This window comes from Monodon monoceros, unplaced genomic scaffold, assembly GCF_005190385.1.
Source record: "Monodon monoceros isolate NGI ecotype Baffin Bay Population unplaced genomic scaffold, NGI_Narwhal_1 Super_Scaffold_8, whole genome shotgun sequence".
Taxonomy (NCBI): Eukaryota; Metazoa; Chordata; class Mammalia; order Artiodactyla; family Monodontidae; genus Monodon; species Monodon monoceros.
The window spans coordinates 58669686-58696477 of NW_021703785.1; the positions used below are offsets into that span (position 1 = coordinate 58669686).

General features: G+C 38.2%; 1 protein-coding gene across 9 annotated transcripts in view; it reads left to right on the forward strand.

Moving 5' to 3' along the window:
- RNASEH2B (ribonuclease H2 subunit B) overlaps positions 1 to 26792 on the forward strand; it is a 95963-nt gene that overhangs the window by 22907 nt on the left and 46264 nt on the right. For all 9 annotated transcript variants that reach the window (XR_003791765.1, XM_029210452.1, XM_029210453.1 and 6 more), the window contains 7 exons: positions 3112 to 3183; positions 5193 to 5300; positions 7768 to 7844; positions 11777 to 11891; positions 22435 to 22499; positions 24122 to 24227; positions 26641 to 26722. Coding sequence is in view for 8 of the 9 variants with exons in the window: in XM_029210452.1 (XP_029066285.1) it covers positions 3112 to 3183; positions 5193 to 5300; positions 7768 to 7844; positions 11777 to 11891; positions 22435 to 22499; positions 24122 to 24227; positions 26641 to 26722 (625 nt within the window). In the remaining variant the exon portion in view is untranslated. The remainder of the gene's footprint in view (positions 1 to 3111; positions 3184 to 5192; positions 5301 to 7767; positions 7845 to 11776; positions 11892 to 22434; positions 22500 to 24121; positions 24228 to 26640; positions 26723 to 26792) is intronic.

Consider the following 26792-nt stretch of genomic DNA (forward strand, 5'->3'; position numbering starts at 1 on the left):
TGATTGTTTCTTTCAGCCCTTGTATTTCTGAAAGAATCTATTGACCACCTTCACTTTTCAAGGGTATTTTCTCTGGGTTCATCATGTGTTCTTTTAGTATTTTAAAGATGTTTCCCCATTGTCTTCTGGCTTGCATTGTTTCTAATAAGAAATTTGCTATCATTTTTAGCTTTGTGCTTCAGTACATGATGTCATATTTTTCCTCTCTGCTTTTAAGACGTTTTCTTTATTACTGGTTTCGAACTGTTGATTCTGATGCATAATTTTATTCCTGTTTCTTTGTGCTTTGGGTTTATTGAACTTCTTGGATGTGTGGTTTTATAGTTTTCATCAAATTCAAAACTGTCCTGCCATACTTCAAATACTTCTTCTGTTTCCCCCCTGTTCTCTTTCAGGAGCTCCAATTCACACATAAATTATTAGGATGCTTGAAGTTGTCCCACAGTTTGCTGATACTTTATTTTTAATTCTTCTTTCTCTGTGTTATCATTTTAGATAGTTTCTATTGCTATGTCTTCAAGTTCATTAATCTTTTCTTCCACCGTTAATCGCATCTGGTGTATTTTTTAATCTCAACTTGGGTCTTTTTAGAAAATCTTCTGTGTCTCTACTTAACTTTTTGTACATGAGGAATACTGTGTTTAATCCTTTTGTCTCTTCATTCTAACATCTGTGTCTAACATCAGTACCCCCTCTCAACAACTGATTTCTTTATTTTTCTCATTATGGGTCATATTTTTTTGCTTCTTTGAATGCCTAGTAATATTTGATTAGACGTTGTGAATTTTACCTTTTTGGCAGATGAATATTTTTGTATTCCTATAAATAATCTTGAGCTTCACTCTGGGACACAGTGGAGGTACTTGGAAACAGTTTGATTCTTTTAGGTCTTGCTTTTAAAATTAGTTCGGTGGGACTGGAGCAACATTTAGTCTAGTCTGTCCCCTACCACTGAGGCAAGACCCTTTGGAGTACTGTACCCAGTGTCCTCTGAATTATGAGGTTTTCCAGTCTGCCTGGGAATAGGCCCAGTGCAGGGCCCCGAGTGCATGTGGGGTACTGTTTCCTCTAATCTGTTCAGCTGGTTTTTCTCCTACCCTTAGGTAGTTTCATCACGTGCATGCACTGATCAGTACTCTGTTGAATACTCTACTCAAGCAGTACTCTTTGCTGATCTCTGGGGTTTTCTCTCTTTGTTGCTCAGTTCCTGCATGCTGACCTGTGAACTCTAGCCATGGTGTCTTGAGAACTCTCCGCTCCATCTCTACAACTCAGGGAGTCAGCCAGGCTTCACCTGGGTTCTCCCATTCTGCACCGTGGCCTGGAAACTGTCTCAAGGCAGTAAGCTGGGGCGATCACAGGGCTCACCTCATTTGTTTCCCATCTCTCAGATAACTGTCCTGCATGGCTCAACCTCAGTGTATTGAAAATAGTTGTTTTGCATATTTTGTCCTTTTTATTTTTGTTTTTTGGCTGTTAAATTGGGTTTCTGTTATTCCATTTGGTTGCAAGTGAAAATCTCAAAATTAGGGGTTTTTTTCTTTATATATTTAATGTCACTATTGAGAAAAAAGTTGTACCTACACCATTTATCAGTAAGCCAGTTTCTAAACATGCTTGCTATATTTAAGTTTATGAAGATCTGAAGTGGGATAAAGGGAGTGGGGCTGTAGAAAATAAAGGTGACTAAGTTCCCTTCCTTCCTCAGAGCTTTCTGATTTACTGTTTGGTAGATTGTTGCTCTGCTCCCTTATTAATCAGAGCCCCTTGGTTCCTTTTGGAGAGAGATTCTTTAAATGGGTTTAAATATGCCACTCAAAATGAGGATGTTATAAATAAAATTGTCATGGTCTTTATGTTTTAATCTGTATGATTTAAACTTTGACATTAAAATATCATGGAGGAAACATAATGAGAGGACTTAACTCACCAGATATTAAAATGTATTTTAAAGCTACAATAATTAAAATATTGAAGTACTAATGCTAATATAGCCACAGATTCATGGGTCAAAATACAGTGTCCATAAACAGACTCATAAATGTGTTTGAAACACTTAGCATAGGTTATTCAGTTAGATGGCATGGAGACAACTGGACAACTCATTGCAAAAACTTAAAGTTGGATATCTCCTCCCCATATCTTATACAGAGATGTATTCCAAATAGGTTAACTATAATCTAAAAGTACTAGAAGAAAATATGGGCAATTCACATTATCTTGAGGGAGAGAAGGCCTTTCTAAGTATGACACAAAAGATACAACCATGAAGGAAGTTATTGATGAGATTACACAAAGATTTTATATCTCCTAAGTGGTGAAATAATCATTAAAAACAGGGAGTTCCCTGATAGCCTAGTGGTTAGGATTCAGGGCTTTCACTGCCATGGCCTGGGTTCAATCCCTGGTCTGGGAACTGAGATCCCACAAGCCACATGGTGCGCCCCGTCGCCCCCACCCCCCCAAATAATATCATTAAAAGCAGATTTGATATCCTTACTGTGTAGACTCCTAATACAGTAGTAAAAAAAAAAGATGAATGCCCTACTAGAAAAATGGGCAGAGGACATGAGTAGATAATCATAATTAGGGGCAAAAAACATGAATGTCCAGTACATATTGATTTTTTAAATGTTCTATTTAATAATAATAGTAACAATAAAAAAATAATAATAAGAGCTATTACTTATTATTTATTATTTCTGTTTGTCTGAATATAAGAACTTTAAACAAATTAGCTAGTTTAATCCTTTGAAAGGCAAGTGTACATATTATCATCATCATTTTATACATGTGACGGCTGAGACGGGACATGAGGACCCTTGCCTGAGGTGACAGAGCTGTCGGGTGCTTGAGCCAAGGTTTAACCCTTCTGAGCCCTGCTCCTCAGCACTTCTCAAAGAAGTAAATTAAAACTACCTTAAATTCCACTGCACTTCACAGAGAAGTTGATAATTTGCATAAGATCACACAATTTATAAGCAACAGAAGAGAGCTAAATTTTTTAGGAAGAAAAATCATAAAAACAGAAGAAAGAAAAAGAGTAAAGTAAGTAAAGTGAGTAACAAAACAGATGTCTTTTAATTTTACAAACTCACCATTTCTTTTCAGAGTATTTAAAAGACGCTTCAAAGAAGATGAAAAGTGGGCTTATGTTTGTAAAACTGGTTAACCCGTGTTCAGGTAAGCGCTCTTGCCCCCCCCCCCCCCGGTAATGGTAACTTGAACATTTTTAAAACGTTGTAGCTGAAAAGTGTGTATATTTATTTGTCTTTGTATGTTTGTTCTTCCTGAATAGCTTTTAAAGGTAGGATAGCATTACATGGTGACAAAAGCAAGCTAATGACATAACCAGTCTTCTAAGATAATTCACTTGACTTAAACGTTTTTTTATTTCTTCTTAATTTTAATCCATAGAGCTGTATTCATCAGAAATGATGGCAAAACAAAACAAAAAAATGTAGCGTGTTTGATTTCTCTCTGAAAACAGATGAATTTTCCTTGGCCTTTTTAAGCCAACTTTTCCTAAAGTAGTTATCCAATATTAGCCTCCATTTATACTCATTTTATGTTATAAAGTAAAATAAATAACCAGAGTTTAAAAAAAAAAAAAGGAAGGCTTTTACTGGACATGCCAAGATTTTGAATAGTTTCATTTTTAGCTGTACTTTCCTTATTTTGTTCAGACCGAAAAGTAGTATATATATTTTTTCCTGTCAAGGGGTGATTTTTTTGCATTAAAAGCATTGTATTTTGAGGAGATACATGTTTTATCAGGAACAATTTTACCTTTATACTCAGTGTATTTTGCTTTGTCTTATAATTTTTAGGCAAAAATATTAAAATATAAGTATATAGTAATATTGGTGATACTATTTATCTCTGTGTGAAATTTTTCTCCATTAGTTTATTTTATAAGATTTACCAGGTTATTATTAATTTTATAAGGCTTTGAGTAGATACCTGATATTTAGCAAATTAGAGCATCCTCTTGGTGACTGTCGTACTGAATAGTGAAAGCAAGAGAAATCCAGTGAGCAGTGCCGTGTTGTTATCGTTGTTGCAAAGACACATAAATAGAAACAACAAGAGAGGCAAAAATTCCGGCTTCCTCCAGTTTTCATCTCAAAATGAAATTGAATGTAATTGGTCAGTTATATTATGTGGAACTCCTAGGTATATGTAAGACTAAGATGAGGTGAGAAATGTTTTTTCAAGAAAAGTTTTAGTTATCAGTAAAGCATTTAACAAAAGGAAGGTACAAAAAAGGTCAGGCTTCTTGTAAAATTCATTTCATCTAAATGTCCGTGGACAACATTTTGCTATACTGACTATGGAGAAATAAAGGCTAACTTTTGCTGAGCACTTACTAACGTGCTGTGCTAGGAGCTTTACGTGTACGTATTCTATCTTTTCAATCCTTATAAAAAAAAATACTGAGGTAGGTTCAGTATTGCTCGCAATTTACAGATATGGAAAGAGAAGTACAGAAAGGATTATATAGCTTCCCCAAGGGCTCACGCCCAGCATGTAGTTGAGATAGACTCAAACTCAGGGCCCTGGATTTTGCTATGCTTAGAAAAAAAATTCGTGCATTGGAGGGATTCATTGAGATTCATGCAGATGTGCCCAGTCCCTGCCCCCTTCTAACTTCCTTTTTTTTTGGTGTTTTAAGAAAGGGAAATTTTCATCCAATTGGGTGTGGCTTTCCTCACTCCTCATGGCGTAAAGCACGTTGCTGTTGTAGGGCCCTGGCCTTTCTCCTGTGGAGCTCGCCTCAGGTGTGCAGGCCCTGTCTCCCGCCCTCTGTATGGGAGGCTGTACACCGCCCTGGAGACAGGGCCCACAGGCCAACTCAGTTCATCTGGCTGAGCCATTAGGTTTGGGTAGTTTAAGAATGGGTTTTTCTTCCTGATCTGATAGAGGACTCAATGAGAGGCTCTGTAGCAGTTAAGATAAATGATTTGTACTTTTGTGTTTATTGGTCTAAGTTCAGTGAGGATTATACAGTTGGAAAACAAGCATCTGTATGTAATAGCTACAAGCTTTCCTTGGAGTCACTTTGTATAGACTATATCTATGTATGTTTATGTTCATATTAGGAGCATTCCTCAGAACTATTAGATAGTCTTTTGATATTTGTGTGTGTGTGTGTGAAAACTTACAAATAAAAAACAGATTTGTTTTAACAGGGGAAGGAGCCATTTACTTGTTCAATGTGTGTCTACCACAGCTGTTTGAAATAAAAGTTTTCAAGGAAAAAAACCATTCTTGGTTTATAAATGAATCGGTTCAATCAGGTAAGTGACTAGTGTATATATTTACATTAACACATACCCTGACTTTGCCGTCCTTTACATCTATCTGCCCAGTTTGGAGTCTGGTCCATGGCTTTTTCTTTGTTGGCGTCAGAGCAGGGTTTAATCAAGGAGAAAGGAAAGATTTAAACAAGTTTAGATCAATAACTGTGTGTCTTAGATGGTAGGAAATTTTTAACTAACAATTCTGATTTTTCTCCTAAAACACTGACACACCCCGAGTCAGATGACTTTTGTACTACGGAGTGCACATTGTGTTCACTGGAAACTCTTTGCTCTTATCCATTTTTGAGGATCTTCAAGTTTTTAACATCTTATTTCCTTGCAAATGGATGTTGATATAGCTTCTAGAATAAAATAGAAGAGAAGAGAATGCTTTCTCATATAAATTACTATGGCCACCCCACCTGCCCCCAACACACACACCCAACACCCAATTTCTATTTCTTTTAAGAGCGTTCCTTTGATTTGGGGCTCAGCGTTGACTCGGAAGAAAAAAGGGTACCACACGTAGTCCTGACAGTTCTGGGTGAGAGTGGGAGGGTGCGTCATGGGGTATCTCAGTTCCCTCTGTCCCTCTGTCTCTCGTTGTTTGCAGAGAGTGCTTTCCATTGCTTTCTAAGCCCTCTGCTTTCTGTTGACCGTCTAAGTCACCACTTAGTGCTAAGGTAGGAAGGCCACTTTGCCTTTCTTGTAAGGCATACAGAAGAAGAGTTTATTGCTGGTGTTGAATTTCATATACCTGTGTGCATGAGAAGATTTGAAGTGGTTTTCAGTTGCCGAAATGCAGTGGTAGACTGTGTATTTAGCCTGGTAGGTGCCAAGTATACATTCCTTTTTATTGTTCTCTTTTCTTATTTTTCATTTGGCAATATATGAGAGTTCCCACTTCTAATGTAGTATACTTGCCTTTGAGTTTGGCTGGATAGACACAGTAATATCCAGATGAAACTGGAAAATATTCAGAAGCAGTGATTGATTAGCTCTCCTGGACTGTCTGACTTGGTACCTGCTCTTTTTTTTTTTTTTTTTAATAGACCTTTTTTTTTTTTTATAGTTTTTGGTTCACAGCAAAGGTACCTGCTTTTTTCATCATTGTCTTCTTTTTAAACGTAACCTTAAAGAAAGAGCTGTTTTTGTTTTTGTTTTGTTTTGCGGTACGCGGGTCTCTCCCGTTGCGGAGCACAGGCTCCGGACGCGCAGGCTCAGCGGCCATGGCTCACGGGCCCAGCCGCCCCGCAGCATGTGGGATCTTCCCAGACCGGGGCACGAACCCACGTCCCCCACATCGGCAGGTGGACTTTCAACCACTGCACCACCAGGGAAGCCCAGAAAGAGCTGTTTTTAAGAATGGCTACCAGGATATTGTTTTCAGAACAAGAAACCTGTTTCTAATTTCTGAATATAATGGATGCCTCATATAAACTGAGCTTAGAGCTTCTGATAGGTTGTTTCATAAACTTCTCTTCTACTTAAAAAAAAAATAATTAACTAATGTCATCATGTAAAATTACGTCCTTAATTTTTTTTCAACATACTGTGAAATGGATTCATGTATATAATTTACAGTTAGAATTTCTTGGCTGTATAGGTAGGTTGCTCTGTTAGAGAATAAAAGTCAGTACATGTTTCCTGAAACCAAATTAATAAGCATGGAGATGAATTGTTTATTGTTCTTTTTGATGAAATACCTCTTCTGGTTCACTTCCATGGAAGAAGGACTCTGGGATGCTTGGAGGGGAGTGCGGTAGAGAAAAGTGGGGCGCAGGCAGCCTAGTTGATTTGCCTTTTTTCCTTTCAGCGTGGAGAGCACCACTCATCTTACTGCAGAGATTCCAGTTTCTTATGCTCAGTCTTGTTAGACTCCTGCCCTCTTGCATTTTTCTTTGGGAGGAGGGATGGGGTAGTTTCTGGCGACCTCTGAGCTTTGAGTCATTGACAGTTCAGAGCTGTGAGCCCAGAGCCCATAGGAGAAGCCACGTACAGAGGAAATAATATTGCTTTCCCATGGCTTCCTCCTCAAAAGCACAGGAAATTACATTTTACTGCAGCTTTGTAGATAGACTTATACAGGTTTCCTAATGTTTGCCTGATTCACATTCTGTCTGTATTCCCCCGAACCCTGCTATTTTTTTTTGGCAGGGGGTGGGAGGTGGGGAGAGGAGGGCCTCTATTAAAAATGATTTCTAAAAAAGAAATGGAAAGTTAAAGATCAAGTTCAGTGTCTTGGCTGTCCTCTCCACACCAGGGATTTGAAGCTGTTTGGAGTGAAATCTCGTGGACCATGTTCTGCCTTTTGAGAGAATCACATAATCTTGGGCCTGTGTAGGAGGAGCTTCTGAATTTGGAATTTCACATATATTTTTCAATGAATGGTTCCCACATTGGGATTAAGGTGAAATAACTAAGTTGTCTTTCCATGTTGTTGAATTCTCTTTTTAATCTGTAGGAGGTCTTCTTCACTTTGCCACACCCATGGACCCTCTGTTTCTGCTTCTCCACTACCTTATAAAGGCTGATAGAGAGGTGAGTTTCCCAGTTTGGGATATTAACAGTGGGGAAACAGAATAGATTGTTTTTTTTAACATGATCTCCTCTCTCTCCTTATAATGGTCCAAATGTAGACTCCCCACAGTTCAGATTTAACTTGGTTGGTATACAACACCTATATCATGTGTGCTGGTACAGATCAGAGCACTGATCGGCAGACCTGAGATCCAGCATCATGATCTTGGACTAGCTCACCAACGAGTCCTGAGAACTGCCTAACCCTTTGTGTTATCTGCTTTACTTGTTTGACAAAGTCTAACAATGAAATTCTCATTACGTACTCATTAGTTTTGAAATACAGTACAAATGTTAAGACCTCAGGCCTTAAGAGAATAAAGAAGATTTATCGTCTTTCATTTTCTTCTGTGTGAGACACTGTGAAATAGGTACTCTGGGGGTGTGTCCAGCAAAAGCTCCTTAATGGGGAAGCTGTAGTTGAGGAATCCCAGATGGAGTAAAATTTACCTTTGTGATATAAGACAGAGTTTATTAATAGTAATAGTTCCAGCCAAAGGTCCCAGGATACCTTTACAGTTGACAATTATTAAGGATCCCAAAGAACTTTTTGTTCCTGTATGTTTTATCTATCAATAATGACTACATTAGAAATTGAAACTGAGAAATTTAAAAATAATTTTATTAATTTATTTTTAAAATAAAAATAATAAGCCCATTATATATTAACACATGACATGTTTCTAATGAAACAAACAGTAAAAGTCAGTGAGGAGTATGGTACTGTTTTACATTTTTGCAAATCTCTTTGATGTCTGGCTTGAGAGAAGACAACTGGATTTTCACATCTTGTTCTGCATTCGGTCTGTTTCCATACACTGTTTGAGTGGAAGTGTGTAAAGAATATGCAGCCTTTCACATATGAGGTCAGAAAAGGAAGGAATTGTATATTAGCCTTTTAGATAGTTGTGGATACTCTGCTTTGATACTACTCCAAAAACCAACAAGTAGTGGTTTCTTAAAAGTTAGTTGCAATGTGGAATCTGAAACCCTGTCAATGAACTTTCCGTGTTCTTGTTAAAAAACAAAATTCAAATGAGTAAATTTTAAAGATCTTATTGGCTTTCTTGAATGATTCACGAATTGGGCAGCATCTATTCTAGCAGACAGAAAGAAGCTCCAAGGAACTGTACAAAATGAAAAACTTTTACAGCCAGAAGGGAATAAGAACAAGAAAGTTCAACTAGACTAAAGGGGGATTGGTTATGGCAAGGTCACGTTTCTTTAGGGCATGCCTGGCGTCTATCAGGCAAATGACCTGGCTAGTGCTCCTTAGCAGATTACTGATTGGCTGGTTTAAGATTCCTCTTCTGGGTGAGCTGAAACTAATTAAATTAAGTCTCTGTTTGGGCTTAGCACAAACGACTCCATTTTGGGCCTGCTGTCTGGTTTTTAACACTCTCTTACGTTAAAATCTATTGGATCTTTCACGCATATTACTTTGCAATATCATGCATTGGTCATTTGGAAAATATTGTCTCACTGAATTATGCAGGTCTTCCAAATGTCTACACAACTTATTACACACACACACACACACACATACACGCACACGCACACACCTTTGTTAATTTAATATTACCAGTGATCTCTTTAGAAAACTGAGTGTTGGGAAGCTTGTCATAGTGGCAGACAAATTCTCTACAATTCTAATTTTTGCTTTAAAGTTCAAATTTTATCGTTGGCTACAAGCACTGTCAATCTTTCCCTTGAAGTGACAGGTTCACTTCATTTATGTTCTGTCAGTACTCAAGTCTGAATAACCATAGTTCATAGTGGCTCTTTTGGGTAAAAAACTGAGAAAAAGGGAGCTAGTTCTGCTCGCAACTCGGACAGTCACACAGCGCTTTTCCTTGAGATGATCCCTGAGCCTCGGCGATAGCCGAAGTACTTCAGCCACACTTGACTTTCATCACACAGAGCATTTAACCTACTTGCACCCCAAGGTCAAGATTTAAATAAAAGAAATTGCTTTCGCTCCTTGATCAAGAAGACCCTTAAGTGCAGCTGGGATTTTTTACCTGCTCGTCCATGGCAGTTTGATCAAGGAGACCCTTAAGTGCAGCTGGGATTTTTTTACCTGCTCGTCCATGGCAGTTTGATCAAGGAGACCCTTAAGTGCAGCTGGGATTTTTTACCTGCTCGTCCATGGCAGTTTGATCAAGGAGACCCTTAAGTGCAGCTGGGATTTTTTTACCTGCTCGTCCATGGCAGTGAAGAGTGCAGTGGCTGCTGGACGGTTTGCTGGCACCACCCTGACTGGTGCTGAGGAGCCAGGGCTTTTACCCACCTTTGGATTGAAATCATCAGTGCAAATGTTGACACAGTGAAAATGCAAATAGCATTGTAGCCTTAGCTTGAGAATAGTTTGGAGCTTGTGGAGCCCCTGCAGGGGTACTGTATCTCCCAGGGATCCACCAACCACAGCTTGAAAACCTTCGAAATGACAACTTTAAGGAAGGGTGTTATTTAAACACTTAGAGGAATCTTATTTTTGCACTCTCATGTCTGCAAATAGTTTAAGTGCTTATGGGTTCTCACTGAGTACTTAGATCCATTCTCCAAAACTCGTGTTTTGTATTTATATTGACTTAATTTGTGATAAATACTGAGAGTAATAAAACTGACTTAAAACTTTAGGTGGTGCTTTCTCCTGATGCACCTTGTCGTCTCTTATTCTCCTCCTCTCCTACATTCTTTGTTCTTTATTGTGGATTAGTGAAGTTTTATTCCTTAGTTTAATCATGTTTCCTCTTACCTGGAAGCTACTACGGTAGCCGCTATAATTTGGGCACGGCGAGCAGTGAGGCCGGTGAGCCGTGTATCTCTAAGGAGCAGAAACGGTTCTAGTCCCTACCAGGAAGGCCCTAGAAGTATTCAGGGAAGAAGATGGAAACTTCAGGTGGCTCCCATTCCTGGTGTTTCTAGGATACATTAGCGGGAGGAAGCCACCAACCAGCCTTAGTATCAATACCTGTGTTGATGCACCTTTAAAGGCCCTCCCCCCATTTGGGGGAACTGTTTGCCCATTTCCCATTAAGACCCTGACTCTGGTGAATTAATCCTCACCCTGGCCCTCTGGGAGGCTCTGGGGGTGCTGTGGCTGGTTCAGGGAGGCAGATGCAGAATGAAGCTCATGGTGGTAGTTGGCTTTCACTGTAAACCATCTTGCTCTCTCTTCTCAAATACTTAAAGTGCCCCTTAAAATAGCCCGTGAGGCATTCAGATATTTCCTCCCCTACATTTTAGATGTGATCTTTTCCTATTTAATTAAAAAAATATTAGTATGTACTTTCAAAATGTTGACCCATTCTTTGTTAAACATGATTTATTTTAACGTCAGTAAAAATAATTCTTCTGTCTAGCTCTCCCAACTGTTATTAACTTTATATCCAAACAAGTTTCTTATTGCAAAACCTTTTTATGTATATATGGTAAAGAAAACAAGAATGAAACGTTAGTGTATTATGAAATGATGATGTCAAGACTGTGTGGTAGTCCATTACATATTAGTAAAATATTGTTTTAAAGTAGTTAAATATTTAACACATTGGGTGATCATGGAAGAATATAGATTAAGGTAGGAATCTAAAGACAGTAACTTGGGAAACCTGTGAATGATTCTTACTATCTGAAGGGAAAAGAGAACATTTAAATTAAAACATTTCTTGCCACTTGATGGAACCCAGGCGCTTTCAAGAGCTTCCTAAAGGGAGCCGAGAGTCAGTTCTGGAGCCTGTCCCGTTAAGGGAATCCTTAGGTGGAACAAGTGACTTTGAATTTAGTTTAAAGGTCCAGCTATGAGGTTATATATCTTTGTTTCTTTTTTTTAATGTATGAGTTTGTTGACTGGAGTACTTGCATCCTGACTGACTAAAGTCTTTTTTTTTCAGGGAAAGTTTCAGCCCCTGGAACAAGTTGTGATGGATGACATGTTTCCGAATTGCATCTTGTTGCTGAAACTTCCTGAACTTGAGAAGTTACTTCGACATGTGACAGAGGAGAAAGGTATGGCATACGGCCTTTGAAATCAGGTTTATGATTTCAGAAAAGCTGGGCATCTGTCTGAGAATGCAGTGGCTTGAAGGCCTGTGGAATGTGATGCTTATTCTGTGTGGGTCATAGGGGAAGCTGTCGTTCAGATTCGCTTCCACTTGTCAATATTCATCCTCTATTGCACTGGCTTGTTCAGTCTGCGAATTTGAACCAGTGAAATATGGTGGCCTGTCTCCTGCAGGGCCAGGATTCACGAGGCTCAGGCTTTAGTCTCAGCTCTTCTTTCAACTAGGCTGTGACTTTAGGTAAGTGCCTCGACTGCTTTCTGCCTCGGGTTTCTCATTTGTAAAATTGAATAAAATCTGTGCCTTTATTGATTCAAGAAACATTTATTGAGCACCTACTAAGAAGCATATGTTGAGCACTAGAGCCAGGCTCTAGGGATAGTTATAAATAAAATATTATCCTTTGCCTCACTTTGCTTCTACTCTGATGGAGACAAATGACAAGTAGGGCAATGACAGTAGGGAATAAGGGACGTGAACTCGGGGTTTTGTGGGGACGCACAGGACAGGTTTATAACCCGGCCTAGGTAGGGTGGGAAGTGCGGGTAGGGGGGTATTGTGTTGCTTTCCTGTGGGAGATAACCTCTAAGTGGAGGCTAAGTCAGAGTAGCAGCATGGATGTATGGAAAAGTTTGTCATGCTTAGCAAGATCCAAGAAGTTCAGTGATACGTTTAGGTTAGTAAGGAAAGAACAGGGGAGAGTGCTGCACAAGGGTTCAGGTGGTGAAGGGCCTTATACATGTCTGGACTTGACCTAATGGTAGTGGAGTGTCAGCAAAGTTTTAAGTAGGGCAGTGCTATTGTGTGGAGAAGCTAAGGTCTGGTCCCCAGAGGCTGCTGCTGTGGTCCAGGCAGGAGGTGATGGTCACCTGAGCTTAGGAGGTGGAACCAGAAGGAAGTAGCAGCCTCGTGTGTTGACTGGATGATGGTCAAGAGAAGGAGGAATCAAGGATGGCTTCTGGGTTTGTGCCTTGACCCACAGGATGGATAGAGATGGCCCCCTGGAGACAGGGGACACGGGTGCGAGGAGCAGGCTGGGGGTGACAGAGATGAGTTGTAGCCATTCATTTGAATTTTGAGAGGAGGAAGTGAGGCAGTGTGTGAATGTGTTTTGACAGGTTTGTAATAGCATTCAGACTTAGCATCAGTGTCTCCAAAAATCATCCAAGTAGTTTTAGAGTTAATACGGAAACACAGTGTGAGAACCGAAACAGCAGGCTGATGAATTATGGTTATTTGGGGTTCTAGATGGTTTGGCCAACTATGGTAGTTCTTCTAGGACCAAGAAAGTGGTGACTCCAAGAAGCGTAAGCTTACGGTGGAAAAAGGGAAAACCTCATTCATTGCATTTCACATTCGAAGGGTCTACTAAATTCACACTTGGCCAGACACAGACCTCTGTTTTGAGCCTGAGGGGTATGTGGTGCCCAGGTTTTTATCAAAGCAGCGCTATTAATGACACTCCCTGGTGCTGATCTTGGCAGGAGACAGTAATATTTTTGTGGGTGACAAATGAAGTAGCTCATAGCCATTTCTGAAAGCTAAAGCAGTGAGGAAAAATTACAAGTCATTTTCATTTTGCCAGGTTAATGGAAGCTGACAACACGATTAACTCATTAGCCAAAAATCTTCCAATAGCTGTATAAGAACAGTTGCCTGAAACCAAAACCCAACAGCCCAAATTCAGAAATAGTATTAAAGCATTGTCATTTGTTAGTGTACAGCCTGTGTTCCAAAGCAGGAGCTTCCCTCACTTCCATTCCTTCCTCCTTGCTCACTGACCCCCTGACCGTCTGTTGAATCATTATCTGAACTCCTGTCCTAATCTCTTTCACTTCTCAACATCGCCTAACTTTTGTAAGTTCTGCTGTAATAGAAAGTGAATGCCCTATACTTGTCTTGTTTGACCAGCTCTAAATAACCAGTTGTAAACTTCAAGCTACTGTGTGTTTCTCTTTGGATCTTTGTGGGAAATGATGTCTGTCTTAGTATGCTGTCCTTGTATACAGAAATGACATGAAGAAAAATATTTCACATATTTGTGTTCTGTGTCAAGGGGTGAAGCAAGTGATGTGGAATTGCTTCTGTTTTGATGAAGAGGCCTTTTTGAAGGTTGAGGCATTAGAGATCTTATTATTTCTTGTTTTTAAAAAATTGGGGGGGAATTCCCTGCCGGTCCAGTGGTTAGGATTCCGTGCTTTCACTGCCGAGGGTGCAGGTTCAGTCCCTGGTTGGGGAACTAAGATCCCGGAAGCTGTGCAGCACGGGCAGAAAAAAAATTTTTTTGTTTTGTTTTGTTTTTGAACCTTCCATTATTTTAAGATTTACAGAATGTAGTTCATTAGGGGAAGAATTAAATTATGAAGAAACTGCCAAGACTTCTAGAGAATTGCATACATCTTTTACCTGTGAAATTTAACCTAAATTACTTTGTTTTGCCTTACTATCATTAAAAAAGAAAGAAAGAAAAATTTGAGGCCTAGGGTTTTTAGAAACCTGGCATGTATAAAGGTTGATGATATAACTGCTTTGAAAATGAAAGTACATGGGCAAGGGAGGCAGTCTTTTTAATCAGAAAATTTAAAGGTACAGAAAAACTCGGGAAAAAGCTACAAATATTTGTCTCCAACTGCAAAATCAACCAGTGTTAATGTTTTGTTATTTTTGCTTCATATCTCTTTCAGGGAAAGAATTTCTTTAGGAACAATCTGGTAATCTGATCACAGGATTTGATAGCCTACAAGAAAAATTAAGAATGTATTTGCTACATGGTTTTGAGCAAATCATTCAAACTTTTCAGCATCCTTGATCTGTAAGATGAAGGGTTAAGAGTATCCCTCATATTCTGCCATATGTTTTAATTAGTACTCTGCAAAGTTGTTCTAAATCATAAAATAAAGCTTTCCTTCTCTTGCCTTTAGAGTGTTGAGATCTCTAAATTACAGCATATGAACATTATTTAAGAATTGCAGTTAATAGTATCTACTATCTACCACAAAGAGATGCTTTAGGAATTAAATGAAATCATACAAGTAAATCAGTGCCCAGAGAGTGCTGGGTGTAGAGTAAGTGCTCAATAAATGTTTGTACCATTAAGGCTTGTGAACTAGAAACTTTAAATTCTTTGCTGATGCTTAAGTACTAGGTATACAGTAAGTGACCAATGCACATTTGTTTGATGGTCCAGTGATTAATACAGAGTCAAGTGGTTTAAGTAGGAGAATGGGGATAATCAGATAATAATAAAAATGTCTACCATATATTGACAAATTATTATATATCATCTCTGTGCTTGTTGTTTTACGTATGTTATTGAATTCTTGCAGTAATTCCCTTTCATTGTTAGTAGAACCAGAATTTTTACAAATGAGGAAATTGAAGCTCAAAGAGTTTAATAAGCACATTGACTAACCTCATAGAACTTGAAGTGGTAAAATCAAGGTTTGAACCCATGTCTGTCTGACGGCAACTCTTCCTCTTCCTTCTTACAACTGTGTAACACTTCCAGGAGACTCTGTTAGAGTTTTTAGGTGTTGTCTCATGTAAAAATAGAAACTTAATTTTTTGTTAGTCTTGTATATCCCATTAATAATGTCTCTTTGTGAGACAAAGAGAGAGACAGGAAAGGAGACAGTGGGAACTTCTACACCTTAAGGAAAAGACAGTTCTCATCCTGGCAGTGAGCGTTCTGTTTTCCAGGCATCCTCTTTTAGTGATTGCCTTGGGTCCTGGCTGCTTGTTTGAATTATATTTTTGTGTATTTTTAAGTTAGTATTTGGTTCCATTCTCTTTATTTCATTGCTAGGGTTTTTAACTAAGAAACAAAGAAGACTGCTAAAGAGTGGTCAGGTACTACCCGTGACAGGGAGCAGAGATAAAGAGGAAAGTTGATGTTTTTTCACTTCCATCCTCCCCACAGGCACTGTGCAGAGAGAGTAAAAACCTGAAATGCTCAAATTCCCCAGTCAGCTATTTTGATATTGGACTCCAGATGCTGTCTCAAAAGTCTGTGGCATTAAAGATCTCGTTAAGCCTGCTAGGTTTATGAGAACCTTTCCTTCTCCCTGCCGAATAAACCCAGCCACAGTTGTTTGCATCCTGAATGATGATGGTGGTGATCTTAGTTAGTTAGCACTGCCTGCTTTATTAGTGAAGGAAACGATGTGTCTCAGTTTGCTAGCTCTGGGGCTCAGCATGCTTCTTGCCAAAAAAGCTCCCATTCAGTGGAGAGATGACAGGGGAAAGGACTAATAAAGGGTTATGAACTTCATCTTGAGTATAATACTCTGTTTCATATTGCAAGCAAAAGCTATGCTGTGCTGTTCATTGTGATTAACAGGAAGAGCCAGGAAAACTTACCTGATTAAAATACCCCAAGCACAGTTGCCAAGTTTCTATCCCCAGGAGGCAGGAAAGAAAAAAAGAGACCATGTGAGTTTCTCAGTTATGGAAAACATTCAGAAAGTAGATGTGAAAATCTGCTCCAGGCAGTTTGTTCAACAATACATCAGGGAAATTCAAGTTTGTGAACTGATTACCCAATTGCTGAACATGTTATTTAATTGTGGACTCCTTTTTATTCCATCTTTATTTTGTAAACCCAATCTTTCCAGATGTTTGAGACCAGTTTTATAGGCACCAGACACATTAGGGAAAGAAACCTTTCCAGCACGTGCACATGTCATCTAACTCACAAACTCGCAAATATTAAATTTAGGACACAATAGAACATGTTATGGTATTTTTCATAATTGTGGGTAATCTGTGGCCTTCGTGAATATTTTAAACCACTTTGCTTATCAAAATGTGTAAATTTTAAAATTAAACAGTAGTTTATGCACTTCATCCTTATATAGTATTTTGGGATATTCAAGCTTGGTACTTCTTAGTGATCGTCTTGTCCAGGGGAATGTTTAGTTAGAAATAAATTTGTAATTTAAAAACTTCCTAGGAAAAAAACTCCAGGCCCAGCTGGCTTCACTGGTGAATTCTACCATACTTTAAGAAAAAAATAATACTCAAAGAAATAATGATACTTAGTCAAATTCTTTTAGAAATTAAATGAAGAAGGCATATTTCCCAACTAATTTTATGAAACTGGAATGGCCCCAATACCAAAATCGAAGTTATTACAAAAAGAAAACTAATCTAGTATCCCTTATGATCATAGATGGAAAAATCCTTTAAAAATATTTGCAAATTAACTATGTAAAAAGGATAGTACATTATAACCAGGTGAGGTTTATCATAAGAATGCAGAGTTGGTTGAACATTAGAAAATCAATCAGTATGAGTCACCATATTTATACATTACAAAAGAAAAACTGTGATCATCCCAATAGATGCAGAAAAAAACATTTGACAAAATTCAGTCATAATATAAATTCTCAGCAAATTAGAGATAGGAAGGAGCTTCCTCCTTCTGGTAAAGGACATCCATGACAAACATAAGCTAATATCATACTTCATTACTTTTACAAGCGATATCATACTTGTAAAAGACTGAACACACTTCTCCCCTAAGATTGGTACAAGATAAGGATATCAACTCCTCATCCTGCTAGCGGAAATCCTAGCATTTGCAATAAGATAAGAAAAAAATTTGGACTTCCCTGGCAGTCCAGTGGTTAAGACTCCATGCTTCCACTGCAGGGGCCTGGGTTCAATCCCTAGTCAGGGAACTAAGATCCCACATGCCAATAAATAAATAAATAAAAGCTATGCATATCAGAAAGTAAATAGTGAAACTATCTTTTTTTCATAAACAGTATGGTCGTGTATGTAAAAAGCTCCAAAGAATTTACCAAAAAAAAAAAAAAAAATCACTAGAACTAGTAAGTTCTCAGGATATAAGGTCAATATAGAAAAATTCTATTTCTGTATATTAGCAGTGAACAATTGGACAGTGTAATAAAAGCACACCATTTATAATATAAAAAATCATGAAGTTGTAAGGATAAATGAAACGTAAAATATGCAAGACCAGTACACTGAACATTACAAGACATTGCAGAGAAATTAAAGAATTAAATAAGTAGAGAGATATACCATGTTCATGAATTAGAAGACTTAATATTGTTAAGATGTCCATTCTCTCCAAAGTAATCTATAGAGTTAATGGAATGTCTATCAGGCTTTTTTTTTTGGTAGAAATTGAGAAGCTGATTCTAGAATTTATATGACAGTGCAAAGGATCTACAGTAGCCAAAACAATTTTGAAAAAGAAGAACAAAGTTGGAGAACTTACACAACCTGATTTCAAGACTTACTGTAAAGCTACAATGATAAAGAAATTATGGCATTGGTATAAGGTTAAATAGATAGATAAATGGAACCAAATAGAACAGAAGTGGACCCACATTTATGTAGCCAATTGTTTTTTTTTTCCAACAGTGCCAAGATAATTTAATGGGAGAAAGGATAATCTTTTCAACAAATAACCAGGAAAAATTGGATATCCATATGAAAAACAGTTAACATTAACTCTCACCTCAGAGTCATACAGAAAAATTAACTTGAAATGGATCAATAATTTAAATGCAAAAATGAAAACTATTGAATTTCTGGAAGAAGCCATAGAAGAAAACCTTTGTGACCTTGAGGATTGGCAAAGATTTCATAGGACACAAAAACTACTAACCATACAAAAAAATTATAAATTACATGTCATTAAACTTAATATCTTCTGGTCTTTGAAAGATACTATTAAGAAAAGAAGACAAGCCACAGTTGGAAGAAAATATTTATATGACATATATCTGATAAAAGATATATATAAATGTAAAAGGAACTCTTTTAACACAATAATAAGATGATATCCGGCCCTGTAGAAAAATCAGCAAAAGGTTTGAACAGACTTCACAAAAGAAGATTTATGAATAAGGCACATGAAAAGATGTTCAATATCATTAGTCACCAGAAAAATGTAAATTAAAATCACAGGGAAATATCACTGATATCCACCAGAGTTGCTAAAATAAAACAGACAGACACTACCAGTAAGTTATGGAACAACGGGAACTCACCTACCTGGCTAGTGGAAGCATAAAATGGTCAAACCACTTGACAATTTCTTACGACTCAGTAATGCTACTCCTAGGTATTTGCCCAAGAGTTATGAAGACATATGTCCATACAAAGATTTGTGCAAGAATGTGCAGAGCAACTTTTTCAAAATAGTCCAAAACTGGAAACAACCTAAATGCCCTTCAGTAGGTGAGTGGGTATACAAAACATGGGATATCCATACACAGGATACTACTCCATAATACAAAGGAAAGAGCTATTGCTAGCTGCAGCAAAATGGAAGAATCTCACAGAAATTATGTTGAGCAAAAGAAGAGGGTCACAAAAAAGTACTTACTGTATGATTCCATTCTTATGATGTTCTAGAATAAAGCAAAAACAATTCTGTAATCATAGCAGATCAGTGGTTGCCTGAGGTCTGGATAGGGGTGAGAGAATTGACTGTAAGCTCAGGGGAACTTCTTGGGCTGGTGGTTACATGACTGTATGTAGACATTTGGCCATACTCCTCAAATTGTACACCAAAAATGGGTGTGTTAATCATACGAACATTATTCCGAAATACAGTTGTTTTTTTAAAAAAATGAAGTAGAACTGATCCAGCACAAGAAGCTAAGCCTCCTGATTTCAGACACAGTTTGTTTTGGGGTTTTTTTGTTCGTTTGTTTTGATTCTTCCTCCCTCGTTGTTCTCTACAAGATAATGTTGGCTCCTTCCTGTCTCCCACGGAATCCAGTGGGAAGCAAGGCAGGAGTGACTCAAGCCTGGGTGACCAGGAAGGTGATTTGGGAGGAAGATGACACACAGAGCCTCAGCTCGGGGCTCTGGGCTTCCTGGATGGGTTTAGTCTTGCTAAGACAGGATGAAGTCATGCCCAGAGAGAGATACAAGTTGGCGTCCAAGGAGGAGGCAGTGGAGCCGGAAAAGAGTCAGAGGAAAAGCCATTAGAGATGCAGAACGACCAAGAGAAAGGTTGTGTAGGTCCATGGTGGAGAGTCTTTTCCCATAAGGAATAGGGGCGGAAGTACTGAGTGGGGTGAGGACTAATTGATCTCAGTAAAATGAGCACCAGATGCACGGCTTTGAAGTCAGATTGGGAAGGAATCCAGTGCTCCTGTTTACCAGCTCAGTGACTTTGGACAATTTATTTAACTTCACTCAAACCTAATTTTTTAATATGGGGACAAATAGTAGTTTTTACCTGGGATTCATTCTGAGCATTCAGTGAGAAACTGTGTATGAAGAACTTAGCACAGGCCTGACTATGCATTAGACTCTGATGTTATTATCATTAACAAGTTATAATTTAATTTTTTCATAACTAATACTAAGTATTTGATGTGTGCCAGATGTTGTGCCATCACCTCATTCAATAGGTGACTTCCTGAGGTGACATCGTGCGCTGGGGGTGTAGGAGCCCCAGCAGTACGGCTCATAGCCTGGTCTCCACTTCTTCTGAACCAGCATTTCCAGAGGGAAAGAAGGGGCCTGCAAGGGGCTCAGAGAGTGAACGAGAGGGAGGAAAGCTATGGCAGGTTGTAGAATGTCCTTTCAGGAAATTTGGAGGTAGAGACAAGAGACAAGTGAGTGGCAGAGTCAAGGTGGGATTCCTGGGAGAGACCTGACCACTGAGCTTCTATCAAGATTGTCTCAGGCAATGATCAGAACGTCTGAGACTCATTCAGCAGCATACATGTACTAAGTGATTGCTGTATGCTCTTAGAATTCTCCCTGTTTTTGTACAAAGAAATATTATATCACCTCCAGGGAGGCTGAGTCTAGCCTCATCTGCCTTGGTTCCACAGCACGCGGTTTGCCAAGCCGTCCTGGCTCCAGGAGAGCAGGCATTGCGCCTTGGAATTCTCAAACTTCTGGCAATGCCAGAAGTGGGTCCCTCATTTTCATTAGTCCAGTGACGTGTCCTGAGGAGATGGGTGCAAAGGTCCAGCACCCACTCCATCCACCTCCTATTGCCCACAGTGTTGACGACCACAGGCTGAAATGGGGAGGAAATGTGCAAGAGCTCAGGCCAGCCCTTCCCCATACCAACCGTTCAGTGAAACTTCAAGCAGTTTAACAGATTGCTGAAAACCACCCCTGAACAAGCAGTTTCCGTTTCCCACCATGATCATGAGGAAAGAGAAAGCGTCATTCTATGTAATTCAAGCAGAGTCACATGTGGCAAGTTTGTATCTGGCCGTGGGAATTCCAGTGGTCACGAAGGTAACTCCTGCATGGAGGCGGGAGGCCGGAGTGGAAGAGCTGCGTCTGCTGACTGCACAGAAAGCAAGAAACCCTGTGAATGAAGTGTTACCAAGGAAATAATGGCTTAATATCATATACCATGTATGACATTAAGCGGTTAGATTACATAAAGCTAGCTGGATTGTGAGGAGAGGAAGTATAATTTATATGAGATGAGACTTTTATCTCCATAAAGGGCCAGATTGAGCCTATCATAACTCTAAATTCCCCTGAAATAGCTATGGCTATATTGGTAATACATTGAAAGATAGATATATCTTTTCTTCTTTCTCCACTAATCCCACCAGAACAGCACTAAATAGTTAACAAGATTCTTTTCCTGAATGAATGCAATGAACTTCATAGGCACCTGCATTTAGCTTCAATTTTCTTTCTTGGGATTTCCGGTTTTATTTTACAGAAGGAGTCTTTCATTGAAAGCATTGAGGTGAGCTTAAAATTATTCAGAAAAATTAAGATTGCTCGGTATGTTAATTTGCTGAGTTTTAAAAATTACCTTTTGAGACGATGACTAGATTTATTGTGGTGACCATTTCAGAATGTGTATAAATATCAAATCACTACACCTGAAACTTAATATAATATTGTATGTCAGTTATACTTCAATTAAAAAATTACCTTTCCTCTAGATTTATCTGTAGAATTGTTTTCAGTTTTATTGAGAAATAATTGACATATATTACTGTGTAGGTTTAAGTTGTACAAAATGATGGTTTGATTTACATATATTTTGAAATGACTATCAGTAGATTTAGTTAACATCCACCATCTCGTAGATACAATAAAAAGAAGAGAAAAAAATTTCTCCTTGTGATAAGGACAGTTTGTATAATTTGATAATTTTCTTAAATTTCCACTCATTTAATAGTTGGTTGAGATCTGAGGTATCCCAGTTCTGTTTAGGGACTTTTTTTAATGTCTCAAGTATGTTCCCAGGGTTATAAATTGAGTTTTCCAAAAATGTAAAATATTAGGACTTTTTTTTTTTTTGACCACGCCTCACGGCTTATGGGACCTTAGTTCACCAACTAGAGATTGAACCCAGGCCCTGGCAGTAAAAGCAGAGTCCTAACCACTGGACTGACAGGGAATTCCCTGAAATATTTTAAAACTGTTATCTTGTATATGATATAAACTTACGAGTTTATTTTTTGTTTAATCCACTGCACTGTCTTTTTTTTTCTTTTAATTTAATCCAGAAATAGACAAGAAGAAATATTACAAGTACAGCAAAGAGAAGACATTAAAATGGCTGGAAAAAAAGGTACGGTACCTCTCCAATGCCTTGTGGCAGAAAGAGTTTAATGCTCCTTTTTAAACATATTTAGAGAAGGTAGTAAGCCTGACCCCAAAGACCATCTTGAACATCAACTGCAAGAGAGAAGCTGTACAAAGACCTCCAAGTGGGAGAAGAATCTTTGGCTTTTCATTCTCCCTAATTCATGTATTTTTTTAGCTTGATGTGTTCCTTTGTGCATCCCCATTTCCCTGTGGTCCTCACCAGTGAGAATGAAGAAGTTCTTGCTATTTGTTGGTGTAGACTTGAGTCTTTCAAGCCAAGTGATACCAGGGCTACGTGCACTTGATGCCGTCAGTCCTGTAGGCATCTCAGAGGTCGACGTTGCTCACACATGACCCACAGGGGACCAGGCAGATGGGATTCAGGCTTAGTGTCTGGATGCTGAAGAGGGGTCATCTTCCAGGCAAACCCTGTATCTTAGTGATCCTAAGAATTAGACCAATATAAGGTCTTGGGCAGTGTTTTTCAAATCGATTTAGTGGATCACAATCAGTATTTCTCTTAGAATGGAATGGGATAGAATAGGATAGGATGTATTAAAAGATAGCACAGACTATGGGCAAGTATTAAGTATGACTGTATGAAACGTACTTATATATGTTTTGGGGTATTGGGTTGCTGTGTATTTCTTATTATGGGTATAGTAAAGGAAAAAACAAAAAAGCTACTGGTCTAAGGATATTGCATACTTTCACCGTGATAAAGAATCTCGCCAGACCAGATCTATGGATGACAAAGTTTTTGTAAGTTCAGTGGATACCAGTTCTAGTACTGATTCCTAAGATTCTCTTCTATCTTGTATGTGAAAAACATGTTTGTAATATCATGTTACTGAGCACATTGGGAACTTGGGAACATAGAAATGAACCTTGCAGAATTAATCAGGTTCTTATGTACAGAGTGGTGAAAAGATTTGAAAAGTACCCATGTTTCATTTTTCATTTGCTTTAATGGTAAGTAGTATTTGCATTAGTAGAATTCTGTGTAGGTGAAGAATGAGAAGTACTGAGCAGAAACTTGGCGTTTTGTTTTTGCTCTTAGCAAATGATAATGACACAAAATAGCAAAGTGAGGTTTATGTTTATTGATTGTGTTTCCTTTCTTAAATTCCTAGGAAGTGAGAAATTTATATTATTTATTCTATTTAGAAAATCATTACATATAAGCTTTGTGCCATTTTCTGTACTAAGAGCTTAACATACATTAACTCATTTAATCCTCACAACAGTACTATGAGATAGGTACTATCTTTATCCCCCTCTCATAGATAGAGGCACAGAGAGGTTAAGTAACTAGCCCATGGTCACAGAGCAAACCCAAGCAGCCTGCCTCCAGAGTCAGTGCTCTCATATTGTGTAGGCCTTAGGAAGTCCATGTACTGAGCTCATCCCGTAGTGCTGTTACTACCCTTCACCTTTCTTCAAATGTGCAGCTATCTCTCATCTTGTGATATCTGGTGAAGGTATTTCTAGATCCTCAACTACTTCTTCCTGGATCTTAACTGGATTGAGGACTGTCTGGAAAGTCATGGGGTTTCTAAAGTTAGTTGAAAATACCCTGATATTCCCCTTTCGTTTATTTCATAGGTTAATCAGACTATGGCAGCGTTAAAAACCAATAATGTAAATGTCGGTGCCCGGGTACAGTCTACTGCATTTTTCTCTGGTGACCCGGTTTCCAGTGACAAGGAAGGTAAGTAAATCATTTCATCAGAAATTATTTTTGTCTGGAGTAAGTTGCTGACCAGAGTAAATGCCAGTCTTATGATTTTAAAATCTTAATGTCTCAGAAGCTTCACATTCTCGCCGATGTGTTCTCATAGATCTTGTGGCAGGCGTGCATTTTATTTCAGAACCAAGTAGTACTTCTGCCGTAGTTCACTTCTTTCACTAATTGATACTTAAATCATTCATTCAAGAAATATATTTTTTGCGCTAACAGTAATAACAGCCCTAAAAACCCTGGCTATCATTTATTGAGGGTGTGTTGTGTGCCAAGCCTTTTACTAAGCTGCCAGTGTGCACACATTAGCCCATCTGACCCTCCATCTAAGTCTCATTTTACAGTGAGAGTCCTGAGGCTGTGTCCAAAGTCACACAGCTAGTAAATGGTAGAGCTGAGCTACTAATGGAGCTTGCCTGACTCTTAAGCCCACACTCATAACCTTCTTGTTGTACTGTTCGTGTGGCACAAGGATTTCCAATGAGCTGTATCTGTTTGCATCTTACTCTCAAGAAGCATAGGTCCTACTGTAGGTCTCAATATTTTGATTTTAGATGAAACTTTGTTCAATTGGCAGTTTTTTCTTTTAGGTTATTAAGGTAAATTTTTTGCTTTTTTACAGCGTAGTGTCCTCTTATTTTTATATGTGTAGTTGAATAAAAACAGCTATCTAATACAATTAACTTTCTGAAATGGTAGGACAGACATTATTCTGACTTTAAGCTCCAATTCAGTGTTCCCCTGTTCCAGTATACAACTCCAAAACATCGGAGTTTCATCATTAAAAAAAAAAAAAAAAAGAAAAGAACTAGGAACGGCGGCCTGTTGGTAATTCAGGCAATCTTCGACTCGCAGAAATCCACCTTACAGTACGTTGTACATATGGATAATAGCTGGCTCCTGCCATTCTGGGAGTGGTAGACTTGCCCTTGACATCTGAGTTTACCAGCTATCAGTGTCTTTGATTGGCTTTAACAAAAGAAGAGAAGGGACTGAGTCAAATGGCTGGACAGATAGACAGATGCATGGATTGATGGATGGATGGATGGATGGATGGATAAAACCATAGATTTTTGTTAAAGTAGGAGAAGGGGTGTTAGAGGTTATTTAGACAGATCTTCTCATTTTAAAAATGAAAACCTGTGGTCTTAGAGAAGCAGATGACTTATTCAAGGTCACCCATCCTAGCTAGCAGGCCAGGTCTTCTGCTCTGAGGCCAGTGTTTGTACCAATCTCTAAATATGAGTCTGGGCTTGGCTACATGACCATTTAGGTTCCCAGCCATAAAGTAAGCTTTATACTCTGCATTCTTTCCTTTTTTAGATCTTTAACTTGATATGCTACCAGAAGAAGCAAACAGATGATATATTGGCTTTCTTAAAATAACTTTCTTTGTCTATTCATGACTCATTAGATAATTACTAACTCAGAACCATGAGCATATTTTAACAAGGGTCCAGTGATAACTTTCAGTTCTGTGCTGGCAGTGAAAATCTCTTACTGAAGACTTTTTGAGAATGAGGTGGACCAGGCAGCAGTCACTTCCTAAGTAATACTGAGGCAAATTGTTATCCTAACATTGAAGGTAGAAGAGAAAGGAAAAAAAGAAGAAAATGAATATCCCAGCAACAAACCTGGGATATTGCTTTTGGTAGTTTATATCCCCTTGTGATTATCCCATCTATTAAGTTTGATTATCCCCTAGTATTCTACAAAAAATACTGAATTAAGGAACAGAGCTTTAAAACAGATTTTCTCTTATGTTCTGTATTTAACTGATACCAGAGTTTCATTTTAGTACTGAGAATCCAAATGCTTTAGAAGTAAAGATTATACTCACTGCTGAGTTTTGTTTTTTTCTATTTTTTAAGGCATTTTATTAGTTTGGGGGTATATATAACATTCAGGACTCTTATAAAGCAAGTACTTAATAGAGACATATCATGTATTATTTCTCTTAAATGAGCATACTCATTTACTCTTCAATAATTAGATTTATTTTATATTGAAACAGACCTAGAAAAGATTAGTCTTTTAAAAAGACGTGAATATTTCATATTGTTACATCTGATTTTTGAACTTTATTTGTATTCAAGGGCCTCAGCTAAGAAAAGAACCCTGAGTTTTTACCTGTTATTTAGTGGGCATCTGCTGTATTGTGCTTGATTATCTCATCATATTTTTGATACCATCCTACATATCCATCCATCAGATTACCCCACGACTGTGACAGATAGATATGAGCATCCCCGTTTCACAAACAAAAGCTTAAGTGACTCTCTAAGGCCAGACAGTGCCAGAATTTGAACTCTGGTCAATTTGACTGTAAAACTACCATAATTATTACTAATTTTTTTTTCATTCTCCATTCTGTTTCTTTCAGAGGATTATATTTGTTATGCCCATGGTCTGATATCTGATTACATCCCTAAAGAATTGAGTGATGACTTATCTAAATATTTAAAGTAAGTATGGTTCAGCTTTAGTCATAACTAAGCATAATTGTGCTTCTTGGTTTCCAAGAAATAGGGTTTC